This window comes from Elephantulus edwardii, unplaced genomic scaffold (assembly GCF_000299155.1).
Source record: "Elephantulus edwardii isolate Elephantulus edwardi_28Jun2011 unplaced genomic scaffold, EleEdw1.0 scaffold00032, whole genome shotgun sequence".
Classification (NCBI taxonomy): Eukaryota; Metazoa; Chordata; class Mammalia; order Macroscelidea; family Macroscelididae; genus Elephantulus; species Elephantulus edwardii.
Window position 1 is genome coordinate 21976511 of NW_006399782.1, and position 16625 is coordinate 21993135.

The window sequence follows — 16625 nt, forward strand, 5'->3', positions numbered from 1 at the left end:
CTTGGGAGGGGACAAATCTACAACAATGAATGAATGGAAATCCAAAGCCTCTGTAAATTTTCACTGAAATTAATAACAAATTTAAATTTTAAAAAAAAGAATTAAATTGAGATCTTAATGAAAGTTTATAGAGAACTTGGGTTTCCATTCATTCATTCATTGTTGCACATTTTTCTCCCTGCCACGTTCACTTATCTCTTTGAAAAAAATTCTTTCATTGTTGTAAAATCTCCTCCCTCCTCGTCCACTTTACTATGCAGCTCTTATTCTGAACTGTTGTCATGAAAATAAAACCTAATCATATATTCCTTTTAGGCAGTTCTATTCCTCATTTATTTCAATGCAGTGTACATTATTTATCCCTTTTCTTAGTTATTCCCCAACCCCAATATCAGTCGTGTTTTATAACACTGGCATTATGCAATATTTGTCCTTTTGTGACTGAGATATTTCACTCAGCATAAAGTCCTTCAGGGTCACTCATTTTGTATATTTCATGAGTTCCTTGTTTTTAAGTGCTGCATAGTATTCCACAGCTTCTCTATCAATTCACTTGCTGACAGGCACTTGGGTTGTTTCCATCTCTTTCCTATTGTGAATGCAGCAATAAACATAGCTGATTCAATTCTATTTTAAGTAACAATTTATAAATGAAAATATTAAAGTTCATACTCAGAATAAAGAAATCTAAGTACAAAAGTCTGTTTTCTATTGGACCTTCCCACACACAGAGACACAAAGAAACGATCTTTTAAATCCACTTTTTATTCATTCATAGATTTTTAATAATTATACACAACTTTTAACATAAAGATAGTGAAATCTCAAGGATAAGGAAGCAATATATACGACCTCATCTACGAATTCTTCAGGATGGAAGGACATTGTCAAAGGGTACAATGTGTGAATTTTAACACTGGAAAAATACATATGAAACTTGTTTAACTGGCTCCACTCCGGACCAGGCACAGCACAGTAATAAATATAGAATTGCATCATCTTTTTAAAAGAGCGTTGTAATTTTAACACATTCTTATTAAAGAAATAAGATCAGTGCCCAAATTGGAAACGCTGTAAAACATATGTGAAGGGACACTAACAATGAATCTCTGAGTACAGTTTTTCTAGCATCTTCACACTCATACATCAACAATCTGAAAGAGTAAGAAAGTACATGGATAATTAAAAAGAACAAAAACCATACTTGGTCAAACTTTCTTCATCATTTCATTCATTCCTATCACAATCCTACTATGTCAGTAGGTATAGATAAGAATATAAAGTTTTTAGAATCCTCTTCATTCCCACTGTTCACAGAGCCACTGACAGACCACATTTGAAGTAAATTAAGCAGCATCATTAAGTCTATACCTCAACTTATCATGGTATAATTTTTACCTATCCATATTCTGAAAAGCTGGCAAAAAGTTTCATGGAAGAATAATTTTCTTTAATAGGTCGCTCTAAGAATATGTAATCCTCAAGGATGCAAAGAGTTTTTTATAGTTGAATTTTTATCTACTGATTACATCCTTCCCTACTGGACTAACAAAAAAACATTTGTACCTTTAACATTTTAATAACAATAAACTGTGGCAAAAAGATTTATGTCATCTATGTTGTTACTTTGGGTATTTAAGATTGTTAGACATGTCTACTATTGGTGAGAAAAAGCTAATGGGAAATCAGTGCTCTCAGAGCTTATGTGGTGTGCCTTACTGTACAGACACAAATATCACTCACTAGTTTTAATAAGAAAAAAAAAATTCTTTTTCACATGAAACAGATATACTTAGGGATACAAAAAATTGATTTTCTCAAAATTAAACAGAATGGATATTGTTCCGCTGCTGTGGCTATAGATATTTTGTGATATCTTTGGAGTCAGTGAAGCAAAAACTACAAAAAAGAAAGAATTTTGACAATTAGTAAACTGGCTGGTTAAAAATTCAACAAGCAAACAAGTGACACATCTCATTATTAAGTGAAACCATAATGCCACAGAGGCCCCCAAGAATCACAGCCCAAAAGGCCATAAAAGGTGCAAGCAACGTTTAACCACTACTAAAAATTTCATTTGTGACATTTTAATGATAATCACACTGTCACATAATTCTCAAAAGCTCAGGCTTCTTAGATATTTGAAGATGAGAGTGTTGCTGTGGATCAAGTTTTCAGTGATTGTTTTTAATGCAATTTAAAAAAGAATGTACTATAGCATCACACAGTCTGTGAAATGGAATTTTCCCTAAGAAAAGAAATTATGCTCAGACAGGAAGATGTTCCATCAAGTTTGACTGCTTGACTCCTTTTTTTCACTTTTTGGGAAGGTGCTGATTCTTATATATTATCCCAAATTCCACAGTTGCCGGTTTTTAAAAACTATTAAGTTTCTAACACTTCCCCACAAATATTCCTGATTTATACTGGGAAAGCAATGCATAATTGGAACATTAATCACCCGTGTTTTAAAACGGAAAATATCCTGCAAAGTAGTTACTTAGCAAATGCTAAGCTGCAAATCACCTCACCATCTAGACAATGGGTCATTTCATAGAGTACCTGGTCTTTCCCTTTAAATCCACTGCAAACAGAGTGCATGCAGGAGTCTTTTTTACAACTCAATGGCAATGAGGAGAGGGCAAACCTAGGAAAAGGTTATGTGCATCACCTTACATGACAAGTTTACAGTAGTGTAGCCATTAGATATATATTTACTACATTCACCACTTCAGATAAAGAAAATCAGAGAGGCCTTTCAAACACTGAAACAAAGGAATGTTTGTTTTCTGTAAGACCTACCAAATAAACAGGGAAACAAATGATACTACACATAGGCACTAGTCTCAAAGCGGCACAATAAAGAAGCAAAGGGTTTGAGATGAGAATTTAGGAAAATACACACATTTTTTGAGGAAAGAGAGGGAAAAAAAAATCACAGTTCTAGTCTTCCAGGCTACGGAATGCATTCTGCATATCTTCAAGAAGCTGTGCATAGTCTGCCTTGATCTTTGCCTCACCATCTTTCACTGGATCCTAAAAAAAAAAAGAAGACATTAGAGAGTCCATTTACCTCAGGAATGCAATTTTCAGAACATGTAGGAGTTAACAAATGTAATATAGTCTGAGTGCCAGGTTCAGTGAGGTACAGGTAAGCCACAGACAGGAGTAAAAACTGTTTTTTCCTTTAAGGCTAGAAAAATATAAATTAAGTAATGCTCCAAGCAGAGAAAGAAAACAAAATTATTATCTTTTATTTTGCCTGCTAACTGTACTGAAAGGCCAATGGAATTATCTTCAACATGCACATAATGGGGAACACACAGCATCTCAAATGGAAAGCATACCACTGCTTGTGTACAATACTTGGAATTATTCCATCTCTAGCTGCTCTAGTGGTGCTATGGCTACAACATTCAGCTGTTGACTGAAAGGTTGGTAGTGTGAAACCACCAGTTCCCCCTGGGGAGAAAGGTAAGGCAGTCTACTCCCATAAGGATTTACAGCCCTGGAATATCAATGGAGCAGTTCCATAAGGAGTTCGCATTGCCCAAATGGCAGTGGATTCAACATCCAGTGCCATTACTGTGAACAGAGAAGTAAATCGTACAAAATAATCTTTAAAATGTACAAGTTACTTAATCCTTATGAAAGCAATTAAATAATACATATAAAAGAGACCTTAAACTGGTCAAGTTCTTTTATCCAATCATTCCCTATCTGGGAATATATACTAGGAAAATACACAAAACCAACTACATACACTAAATGGTCCAAACCAACAACTGATAATTTCCTAAACATTGAAGAATAGGAAAATAATGCTCTTTGGCTACAAAATCATTGTACAGTAGAATATTTAATGCATTAAAAAAATATGATGTGTTAACTTTATAAAAAAAATGTGTCAATAGAAAATACTACCTATAGTTAGATTATAAGAAATCATCATTATTATAGTAATATTGCTATATTTTATCCTTTTCCTATGAATATATATAAAATACATAAAACAGTAAACACATACATGAAACAAAATCATAATAGAATTTCATGTGTAATTCGTTTTTTGAATAATCTTCTTTTTCAGTCATCTCTATTTCCCATATCCTTAATATTATTGTTGTTGTGCATCGAGTCAGAACCAAGCCAAAGCTATCTTAAAGGAGGTTTTCAGACAGTAAATCACATTGGAGGAGACTGCTTATCTTTCTCCCACAGAGCTGTTGGCACAGTGGAACCAGTACCTTTGCATTGTTAGTGCAGGTGAAGTGCTTTTTGGAGGCAAGGATGGTGTGACTTTGCCCCACCTACTTCAGGCATGTTGCTAGGAGGGGCTACTCCTTGGAGAGGGACATGATGCTGGGATAGGTGGAGGGTCATCGAAGGAGAGGGAAACCCTTGACCAGGTGGACTGACATGCCGCAATGGGCTCTAGTGTGTCTGGAAGTGTGAAGATGGCACAGGACAGGACAGGGTTCAGATTTGTTGTTCACAGGGTCACTATGGGCTGTACTCAACTCGACAGCACCTAACAATAACACAATAACAAAGCCACCAGAAACCCCTGTAATTGTTTTTAAGCCTCTTCTTTTTCCCTCATTTCATTTCCCTATATCCTTAGATACTATTACACACACACACACATACGCACCCACTTAGGTACTCTTTAAAAGAAAAAAAATGTTGAAGTCTTCATAATATTCTACATATGGGAATATGTCATATTGTTGATCCTGATCATAGTTATATGCACATTTCATAAACAATCTTTTCTAGATAGCCACACCTCAAATTTTCCAACCATTTCCCTAGGTTATAAGTCTTCCCCTGCCCCTAAGGTTATAACTCTTGTGGTGAAATAACCAGTTTTGAAATAAAAAAACTAGGCCCAAAGGATATGAATATTTTAAAAAATTTTAATATCGTTTCTACTGGTACAGGTTTACTGTCAATCTATAATATAAACAAATACTATCTCATTTTTTAAATGTCATACTCAAAACAACTAGGAAATATCATCTCAGCCCAGTAAGAAGAGCAAAATTTTATTTAATTTATTTTTATTTTATTATTTTTTTGTGTGTGAGTGTACCGTCAAATCAGATCTGACTGGTACAGGAGGAGACTGTCCCTCCTTCCCCGGCAGAGCATCTGGTGGATTTGAACCACGCACCTCTGGGATTGTAGTTGCAGCTCCTTACCATTAGGCCACCAGAGCTCCCCTTGATCAAATATTTTTAAAATAATCTTCTACATTTGAGTTTTCACTGAGGCCACTTAAAAGTTAAATATGGTGTGTAATAGGATAATTAAAAGAAAACAGCACTGTCATCATTCCAGACCAGCATGGAAGACAGCGGCTAACAGGTAGGTACTTGAGGTAAGGTAATTACTGCTCAGCAAGGAACTTCATTCTAATTTCTTGGTAACTATGACAAATGGGAAAAAACACATCAGCATTTATTTTAGACATGACATACTATAATTTTTGTCATTAAAATCCCTGCACGCCATGATTTTAAGGCCTGCTTCGGTTTTACAGAACCTGAGGAGTACTGCCAATGATAAATACAAGTTTCAAACATCATGCTTGAGACTCACACAGTTACCAAAAAATAAACAGAGACTTTCCGACTAAGAAATGTTTTCCCAGAAACAAAACATACCTTGAATTTCATGGAAGAAAGTTTATAGAGGATCTCTCCCATGTGCTCACGGATAATGGACCACGTGATTTTATTATCACTCTGGGCAGTGGTTTCAACAGCTCTCCGGGCCATATCATAAAACGCGATCATGTTGGACAGCATTCCTACCGTCTTGTAGAATGGGCAAAACCTAGGGAAAGCAATGGTAAAAATAATAGGCAAAAATGTGGGGAGGGGAACGGGGAGAAAAGTGCAACAATGAAAAGTGCAACAATGAATGAATGGAAATCCAAAATCTCTGTAAATGTTCACTGAAATTAATAAAAAAAAATAACAGGCAAAAACGAAATCTGAAGCAGATTTACACTTTGCATAAAAGTTTATGAACAAAAAATTTATTTATTCAACAAGCAGACTAATATATTTTTTGGATAGTACAGGTGGGATTAAAGAAAAACCAGTGTAAAGTATTAATAACTTCTTTAACTGGAGGGAGCTCTGGTGGTTTAGTGGGTGAGAAGTTGTGCTGCCAAACCAAAGGCAGGCAGTTTGAATGTACCAGTTGCTCTGAGACAGGAAGAAGGGTAATTTCTTCTAAGCAATTTACAGCCTCTAAAAACCATCTGGAGAGTCAGCTGTGAGTCAATTCCAACTTGTTGGTATATAAGAACAATAAAAACACCTTAAATTGATTATTTTTTTTTAGACAGAAAAGTCTCAGTATATGGAATGTATGTACGAAAAGATATACTTGTAAACTGATTTTAAAAGTTAATGTTAATTTTCTTTGTTGAAAACATCAAACACAAAGTGATATTGCTATAATCTAATGAACACTAAAATAATATTACTACAATCTGAGAACTCTCTGAAGGTCTTTGTTTTGGTACAAAGAAGCAGGAGCGATGAAAACTCCAAATAATAAAATAACTTTGTTATAAAGACTCTTTTGTGCTAGTGGATTATGATAGTTACTTAAAAACCCCTCTAATAGCAGCAGCAGCTATGGCAGTGGCAGACGGTTTTAGTAACTGCCAGGAAACAAAGCTTAGCAGGGGAGGAGAGCCAGAGAAGTGACAGGAAAGCTACAGGTTACAACAGATTTGTGAACTCAGCCAAGCACAGTGGTGGCAGGGCCTAGCTGCTACAAAGAAGACATGTTTTAGACAATACTCATGTGTATGGGCAAAAAACTCGAGGACTGTATTTGTGACTAACTGTATAACAGGTTATTTTAGTTTCTGTTCTGTGGAAAGTGTAAAGCATTCCGAAAACAAGGGTTTAAATGTAGATGGGGTTTTTTTTCTTTTTTTTTTGCACCCATGCTGTTGATTGCTAAATGTAATAGTCTGATCATGACACTGAATAAATGTCTTTAAAAAAAAAACCCTCTAATTAATAGCATCTCTTTTCTCCAATTACCCACAGTGTTTAATAACAAAGATACACAAGCATATATCCAACTCCAGTCACATGAATTCATATTCAACATATTTGACACATGTAAACACATCTATCTGAACACAGTTTTAAATATTAATACCTTTCCAAAACAATTTTTTCCTTGTTGGGACATCTTTGCATGGGTGGTTCCTAGAATTTAGGCTTCTGATGCAGATTTTTTTTTGTTTTGTTTGTTTGTTTTTTGTTTTGTTTTTTTATTTTGTGTGCGTGTACCGTCAAATCAGATCTGACTGGTACAGGAGGATATTGCGCCTCCTTCTCCCGCAGAGCATCTGGTGGATTTGAACCGTGTTCCTCTGGGATTGCTGTGCAGCTTCTTGCCACTAGGCCACCAGAGCTCCCCTCTGATGCAGATTTTTGAGCCTTACCAGTAATATATTGTAATATTTCCTGGTTGCTCTACATTTTATCAATCCTATTTTTCAGCTTCCTCTTCTGTCTTAAATAAAGTCAAATATGATTTGAAGGAGTGAAGTCAGCCCATGATGAAAGGGCATAAATTCTCAAAATAAGAAACAAATGAGAAGTAATAGCTATGACAATAATGAAAAGCAAGCCCTTGGTAGGAGTAGCAGGGATGACTGAAGCATCTAATAGGTGATTTGGTAAAAAAAAAAAAGGAAAATGTGCTCAAGTCATGAGGCAGGAAAGTAGAAAAAATATTTAGGAAAAAAAATACAGAGGGAATAGAAAGAGAGACAAAGTTTTGGAAGGAAGTAATAATCTTAACCTAAAGATACAATCTAAATTACAATTTAATCTGATGATACATGGCTGTAAAATCAATGAAAATACTACATCAAAACTAGACAAATCAAGACACATAAACACTGATGCTGATGTGTTGATTCTAACTCACAGTAACTTTACAGAACAGATTAGAACTGCCCCAAAGTGCTTCCTAAACTGTCAATCTTTATGGGAGCAGACTGCCTCATCTTTCTCCCACTAAGTACCATCAAAGCGGAACTGATTCATAGCTGACCGACCCTTCAAGGAGTTTTCAGAGGCGGCAAATCACAGAGGAGCTGACTACCAATCTTTCTCCCACAGAGCAACTGGCCGTTTCAAACCGTGTACCTTTGGGATGCAGTGCAGCTCCTTACACCAGGCCATCAGAAGTCCCTACTGGGTTGTAATACAGACCTTCTGGTTAATAGCAGATTGCTTAAGCACTGAATCACAGGGTCCTCTCAAAATGAAGACGAGGGAGACACTGTAAGAGTCTTATAAATTATCCACCATTAAATTTAAACTAAAGTAGTACATCGCATGTATCTACATGAGCAAAAAAAATTCTAACTACTTTTGCCAACAAACTATATAAAATTCTCAAACAAGTGAAAAATCAATATGGGTTACCTGTCATAAGGAGTGTATCCATTTTGTTGTAGGAAGTCATCTTTGATAAGTTTTGCCACCTCCAGAGTGATTTTATCTGTTTCTGCTAAAGAAGCCTAGACCAGAAAGAGACAGATTTTCAGAAATTGGCTTCTAAAATGTAGCAGTGATTATAGTAATCGCTCAAACTCACTGTTGTGGAGTTGACACTGACTCATAGCTGAACCTGCACTGGGTTTTGGAGTCTGCATGGGAAGATACTGCTCATCTTTCTTCCATAGATTTAAACTGCCAGAGACACCACCTTCTGGTTAGGAGTACCACTCCCCACATGCTGAGACTATAATCAATATGCAATAATTTATCATTAAAAAATTCAGAATGTTCCTCAGAAGAAAGAATAGTGACACCTGTACTTGGTACATGTTATCAAGAGGATTTAACCCCTGGAAAGGACTATCATGTTTAGTAAAGGAACCAAAATCAAACCAAACCCACTGCTATAGGATCAATTCCAACTTAAGGCAACCTTTTACTGGGACTCGGGGCTTTAAACCTCAACAGAGGGAGGCTGTCCATCTTTCTCCTGCAAAGCCGCTGATGTGTTTGAACTACTGGTGTTTTGAGCAGCCCAACACATTACTTACAACCACAGAAAGTCGGGGGAAAGGCAGATGCTCTGAGATGGGCTGACACCTTGGCCACAACAATGGGCTCAAACTCAGAAACAACTGTGAGGACTGAACATGCTTCAATCTGTTGTACCCGGGTCACTATTCACTTATGGATTGTATCTGGGTCAATGGCACCTAACAAACTCAATATAAATTTCTGATTGATCCTCTTTTGGAAACACTGTTTTATTCACATCCTGCCTTGCTATCATAACTCCTTGAACTCTCAGTAATGATTTGTTTCTCAGAAGTTTACTTAGTTCATGAATAAGTAAAAAAAATAATCAGTTTTTTTTCATAAGCTGCCGCTGTCAGCCTTTGCCTCATGTAGACCCATGTACCTCAGGACTGGACTGCAGGAATCCACAGTAGTGACACTGGCAGATCTTTGGAAATACCTTGCCAGGCATTTCTCCCTGGTCAGTCATAACACACATGGAAGATCTGCTGAAACTCGCAGTGTCACATGCACACCCCACTGATTAAATAGCACTGGCTCCACTTAAGTGCATTGGGTCAAATCTCTGCTGGGTCCACACGAGAGGTAAAATCCTACCACTGAGCCAACATGGCACATAAAAGGTCCCGTGCTATTGTATGCTGTTGCCTCAAATGTCAATCAATAGTGACCCTATAGGCCAGAGCAGAATTTCCCCATGGTGTCTCCCAGGCTAGACAACCATTATGAGAACAGACTGTCTGGTTTTGCACTAGAGTTGCTTAAATGGTGCTGTGCCGCTGTGCACCATCAGGTTGATTTGAGCGCACAGTGGAAATCTGAATGCACACGAGAAAGATGAGGCAGTCTCCCCCATAAAGATCTGCAGCCTCGCAAACCCTGTGTTGGCAGCCGTGAGTCAGAATCAAACTGGCATTTGTTTGGGTCCTAAGACAAAGTATGCTCCACAGTTTCCAAGGAGATAAGACTCTGCCAAAGCTGACTGCCTCGGTCTCCTCTTGTGGAGTGGGCTGCTGGGTTTGGAATGCAGCCTTTCAGTTAGCAGGTGAATGCTTAATCATGGTGCCACCAGTGCTCAAATATTCTAAGAGTGGTAAACATAAAAGACGAAGAGAAGTATCCCAATAATTCACTTATTTAAAACAACAATTCTCACATTCAGGGCTCTCCCCATCAATATGGGCAGGTTCTATGGCCATTTTGATCAAAAAAGTAAGTAAAAATGCTATGCTGGTTTTTGAGGCCAGGCTTAACAGGTGGGTAGTTTCCAGTTCCTTTTTTATGACTCACTCTGGAAACCCTGAATTGACACACGATGACACAAAATGGAGACACTCATGCTAGCCTTCCTCTAACTTTTCCAGCCATCCCAGACCAAGCCGCAGTCATGAGTGAAGACATTCTCAGATGACTTATGCCTCAGCCCACATATGACTGCAAGCACGTGAGGCCTCCCACAAGCAAGAACCAACCCACAAGGCTTTTAACTCCACATCTGGAGCACTGTTTCAAGCCACCACGTGTTTGTGTGGTTTGTTACTCAGAAAGAGACAACCAAAACAATAATCATCTTCTACAATATAAATAAAAGCTAAACTCACTGCCATTGAGTCCATTCCAATTCATACCAAATGTGCAAAAGGTTTCCAAGGCTTTAAATCTTAGTATGAGGAGTCTGCCATCTTTCTTCCACAGAAGATGCCACATGCTATGTACTATGCCACCAGAGTGTCTTACAGTAGAAACAGGCCCCACAAATAGTTGATTTAAAAAATAATCTAAGTCTCAATTTATTTAAAACATACCTAATGAATACTCACTTTTACAGACGAAAATCTGTATGTTCAGGGCTGGCCCTGTCTTTTCTTATAACACTTTAGTGTAACACACTAAAGTATTCAACATAGGATTTGGCAACTCACCTTTCCCACAAGCTGCACAATTTCTGCCAAGTCTTCTTCTTCCTGTAGAATCTCCTTAGCCTTGGTCCTCAGAGGAACAAACTCTGTAAAGTGTTTGTCGTAGTACTCATCCAAAGCACGCATGTACTTGCTGTAGCTGATCAGCCAATTGACAGAGGGGAAGTGCTTGCGCTGAGCCAACTTCTTATCTAAGCCCCAAAATACCTGATTAAAAAGGAAACAAAAAACTTTTATTAAAAAAGAAATAAAAACTTACTGAGGTATTATTTGTCTGTCCTAAATATATTAAAAATAGGAAATTCAGTTAATTTACTACTTAAATTCTATGACACATCCTTTACAATACATGCAGGACAATTTGAAAAGCATAAAACTTGCAGAAAATGTAAAGTTAATGTTTATAAATCAAAGTAAAAATTTATTTCAATTCCCATAGTGAGAAGGGAAAGCACAGAGGAAACTAAACGTTTTTGCCGATTAATATCAGGCAATAGAAACATATATACTTGTCTACTGAGCTGAAGATTCTTCACTCAGGTTAAAAATCTCTAAATATTCTGATAAAATTGTCTCCTATGATTAAAAGACAATGCAATATATCTTACAAGTCATTTTTTCTGAGGCAAAATATTCATATGTATTTTCTTCATTCATAGCTTTTCTCTCTCCTTCCTCGGTAATTTAAAACTCAGATGTGAAAGACCTCAATGTGTTTTACTCCCCCATTTATCTTATACTTAAGATACAAAAGAAATAAGAATAAAAACAATTTATTTTACACAAATCTTGTATTTAAATGTCTTTTCATTGCTAAGCTAGTTAGCAGTCCACTAAAATTCATACCTTCTTGCCTAGAATCAGCTGGCTAGACAGAAACTACATTTTCTAGCCTTGACCACAATGGTGTGGCCAATGGAATGAGGTTCAAGAAATAGGTGTTTTCTCCAGATTCCCTGTGTGCCAGCCAGATGCAAGGGATTACTAGACTTGGTGATGATGGAGCCATGGATAGAAGGCGCCCTGGTCTCTGGTCTTTTCACTTTACTAAGTACAAATCATCTACTGTCTGATATGATTATCAGCCTTAGGCTGTGCTACAAAGAGAAACTACCACATTTTTGCCATTCTTTTTTTTTCTCCTCTCTTCTTACAATCTTTAAAAAAGGGTATTACTCTAACCTACAATTGAAAAAAAACCCCAAACCAATAAAACCCACTACTGTTGAATCAATTCTGACTCATAGTCACTTGAAAGAACAGAGGAGAACTATCCCATAGAGTTTCCAAGGCTTTTATCTTTATGAAGCAGACATCTTTCTACTGCAGAGTGACTGGTGGGTTCAAACCAATGACCTTTTGGTTAGCAGCCATTTTAACCACTATGCCATCAGCGTTACTAATCTAAAAGGTGTATTATTCTAACAGAAGTAAGGTAGCTAACTGGTAAGAATCAAGCTGCAATCCCAAAGGCATGTGGTTCAAATCCACCAGATGCTCCGCCAGTGGATAGGCTGTTTCCTCCAATTATGGAAAGACTGCTGGAGGGTCAGCTATATGCCGGTTCCAACACACAACTGCAAAAATAATGGTATAACTTTAAGAAGCTCTGATGGCCTAGTGGGTCATGAGTTCTGCTGCCAATCGAATCTATCAGCTGCTCCTCAGTAGTGTCCTCCCATGCAAATTACAGCCTCTGGCAAGTCAGCCTTCCAGTACTGAAGTTACAACCAACAGTATATAACAATATAATTTTGCTACTTCTGGATCTATTTTGTTCCTTTATTATTTATAATTGATGTTAGTTGATTTTGGATGAACATTCTTTAAGTGGTTTAACAGTGATCTGTCTATTTGCTGTAATGAAGTATCTTAAGAGTTGCTGTAATGCTGAACAACTGTGCTCTAGTATCAAACACCATAACGGCTACTCATCGTGGGCAGTATTTGGTGAAGCTCTCAGGTTGATTCAGATTTGGAAGCAGGAGTGGCATCCACTTCCTAAACAACATGCCTCTGGAAACTATGAACTTGGAGAAACAACAATAGTTATGGAAAGGCTGCAGGCCTTTTGTTCACAGTGTGGCTACGAGTTGGTCAATCAACAACAACAATAACCATTTCTAGAAAATAAGTTTATTGTTAACTCTCAGTAAAAAACAACAAATAAAGATAGTCTTAAAGGCTCTTAATGTTACAAAAAGAAACTTTATCATTACCTACCATCACATTTTAAGGATCAAGTTAAGTACTCATGACAATTTGGGTAATATTACTATAGCTGAGAGGAGAGGGCTAAGATTCAGAAGGTGACTTGGCTGCAGAGACATACCTGCACAATACCGAGAGTAGCAGATGTAACTGGATCAGAAAAATCACCACCAGGTGGAGAAACGCTGAATTAAGAAAAAAAAGCAGTCATTAAAAATGCTTATGGAATCTGTTCTCAAAACAATGCATTCGAATTTTGTAAATAAACTAGTAGAAAAAAAAGTCAACTTTGGGAGGAGGAAGAGAGGATGCAGGGGTAAAATGTGCAACAATGAATGAATGAAAATCTAACTTTTCTGTAAATTTTTGTTAATATCACAATTAAAATAATAACTTTTATTTTAAAAAAATGCTTATGGAAAATAATGAATACAGAACTAAGTACAGTTTTTATTTATTGATTATGAATCTTCACTTTTCACTGAGGCAATCTCAACAAAATATGTCTATATTTTAAAAATTTATTCTTGGAGAATTATTATGACTTGAATACAATCAATCAAGTCAAATATATGGAACCAGAATACACAGACATGAATTAAATATGAGCTTCTTCAGAGAGTTCCCCGGGTGACCCTGGATTCAGAAGAATCTAAGTGTGTGTACGTAGGATCTTTAATAGCAGTGACTTTTTTCTTTTGAAAAGCAGATTTCGGATGCTTACGCTCCTACAATGCTGACGCTCCCTTCTCTTTCTGGATTTCCTAGACATTTCACTCTGCCTGCTCGCTCGTAGAACGAGGCCAGACGAGCACCAAGATATGCAGGATATCCACTATCTGAAAAACGAAAAGATATTTTAAAAGTGAAGTTCAAAGCCAACCAATAAAGTCATACTAGTCTTACTTATATAGTAAGAACTACAATGATTTACCTGCAGGCATTTCAGCTAAGCGACCAGAGATTTCTCTAAGGGCTTCAGCCCATCGAGAAGTGGAGTCAGCCATCATACTGACATGATAGCCCATGTCACGGAAATATTCTGACAGCGTAATTCCTAGATGGGAAGAAGATTTCAAGTTATAGCCTGGGAATGTATTAGCTGACCTTGATTTTTTTTTCACCCTTAAGTTCAAGAAAATGTTAAAGCAGTAAGTACAAGAAATAGACTAATTGCTGTTCATCACTTTCTATTCTTCTTCTGGACACAAAATGAACCGCACAGTCTAGCCTTCTCTGCATTTAGATGTGGCTATAACTCTTCTCTTAACTAATGGAAAGTGAGTCAATCTATAATTTCAGGGAGTCAAAGTAATGTCTTCATCTCTAACCCTCTTGGCTCTTTTTCCTTCTGCTTGACTGAAATGGAAAGAATTTAAAGGAGTCCTGGAAACCAGGTGTTAAAAATGACAGCGCCCCATCCCAGAGCTGACAGTGTAAAGGAGACTCTTAAACAGAAAGGGTATATTTTGGCGTATCTGTTCATTCTTTTCACTGTTGTTGCTGTTGTTATGTGTGGTTGACTTGGAACCAACACAGAGATTACCCTCCAGTGGTTTTTCAGAGGCAGTAAATTGCTTCTGGGAGGGGACTGCCCTCAAAGCAGCTGGTGGATTCGACCTGTGTACCTCTGGCCTGGCAGTGAAGGCCACTAGAGCTCTCTTGCCTTCGACCAGACAGCTCTAATATGATACACAATTTATAAACAGCAAGGGGAAAACATTCCCTTCAATTTTTCGTTTAACTAAGTAATCTGAAATTAATTTCCAAATGTAGCTTTTTTTATGTGTATCTTATTTTGTCTCTACCAAAACAAAGAAACAAATTAAAAACAACAAAACCTTACTATTTAAGGTTATTTTGTCAAAAGTCACAAATATTTTTAGCATGAGTTATATTTCAATTATCTATTCTGTGTGCAAATCAAGTCTGGTCTTGCAAACGCACGTATAGCAAATCATCTGAAAGAAGCTAATTATTTAATACAGAAAGAAGTACTAGGTTCTAGTTCTGTCATTAATCAAGTCTGATACCTTCACTAAGTAACCTAATTTCCCAGTATGGAATTCTAATTGTTTGAAATGGAGTAACTCCTTCCCTTACTTACAGAGATCAGATGAAATGGTAAGTATATTATATACTCTAAGAAGTTTTCAATCTAATGACTTTATTCCTTTTTTCTGCTGAAAGAAACAGAAGCTAGCTAAGTAAAATAAAACAGTTGCTGGAAATTTCAGCATTGTGCATCACTCAAAATAAAAAATACTCAACTCCAGGACTTCCATGCACAATGTCTTAGTAAATATTACTTATCATTATTAAGGTTTGAAAAATAAGGTAATTATCACATATTTAAAATGTGATAAATCAGTTGCTCTTACATATATATTGCTGTGTCTTAGTAATGACATGTCATTAACACTTGTGTATAAATGTCAAAAAGACTTGTCAGAAGAGAGAAATGCCAGACATGCATGAACTAACATCTAGGGACTCTGTCTATAAACCTAACATTAGCAGTGCTGTCAAAACAAACAAACAAATAAACAAAGCAGTAGTTGACAAAAAAACTAAAAAATTTATTTGCAACTCACAGTAGATAAAAAACTAAATTCTTTAACGACCAGCAAGCTTTTACTTAGTAGAATGAAAAAAATCCCACTGTTTTAAAGGAAAATAAAGGCAGTTTTAAAATGATCAATAAGTAAGGAAAGATGTGAGCTCATTATTAAATACACATTGAACAGACATTTAATTAAATAGGTACAGAAGATGGCGCCGAAAGCGAAGAAGGAAGCCCCTGCCCCTCCCAAAACTGAAGCCAAAGCAAAGGCATTAAAGGCCAAGAAGGCATCCTGAAGGGCGTCCACAGCCAAAAAAAAAAAAGAACATCCACACGTCACCCACCTTCCAGCGGCCTAAGACGCTGAGACTCCAAAGGCAGCACAAATACCCCTGGAAGAGCACCTCCAGGAGAAACAAGCTTGACCACTATGCCATCATCAAATTTCCCCTGACCACTGAGTCAGCCATGAAGTTAGAAGATAACAACACACTTGTGTTCACTGTGGATGTCAAGGCCAACAAGACCAAATAAAACAAGCTGTAAAGAAGCTCTATGACACTGATGTGTGGCTAAGGTCAACACCTTGATTAGGCCTGATGGAGAGAAGAAGGCCTATGTTCTACTTGCTCCTGATTATGATGCTTTGGATGTTGCCAACAAAATTGGGATCATCTAAACTGAGTCCAGCAGGCTAATTCTAAATATAAAATTTTCTCACCATAAAAAAAAATAATAAAATAGGTACAGTAAAATGTTAATTGTCAAATCTAGATGCTGGCTATATATAAGAGTTTCCTGTAACAGTCTCTCCTGTATATGTATTACTCTCCTATATGTATT

The 16625-nt window shown here is 36.9% G+C and overlaps 1 protein-coding gene across 1 annotated transcript in view; it reads right to left on the reverse strand.

Annotated features, from left to right (window-relative positions):
• Window positions 1-2400: 2400 nt before the first annotated feature.
• The window catches only part of ATP6V1A (ATPase, H+ transporting, lysosomal 70kDa, V1 subunit A), a 40598-nt gene continuing 26373 nt past the window's right edge, over window positions 2401-16625 (reverse strand). The window contains exons 8-14 of the mRNA XM_006884277.1: window positions 14154-14276; window positions 13944-14058; window positions 13341-13404; window positions 11012-11215; window positions 8478-8572; window positions 5670-5841; window positions 2401-3036 (exon numbers count right to left, since the gene is read on the reverse strand). Of these exons, the coding sequence (XP_006884339.1) occupies window positions 2944-3036; window positions 5670-5841; window positions 8478-8572; window positions 11012-11215; window positions 13341-13404; window positions 13944-14058; window positions 14154-14276 (866 nt within the window). The 3' untranslated portion in view covers window positions 2401-2943. The remainder of the gene's footprint in view (window positions 3037-5669; window positions 5842-8477; window positions 8573-11011; window positions 11216-13340; window positions 13405-13943; window positions 14059-14153; window positions 14277-16625) is intronic.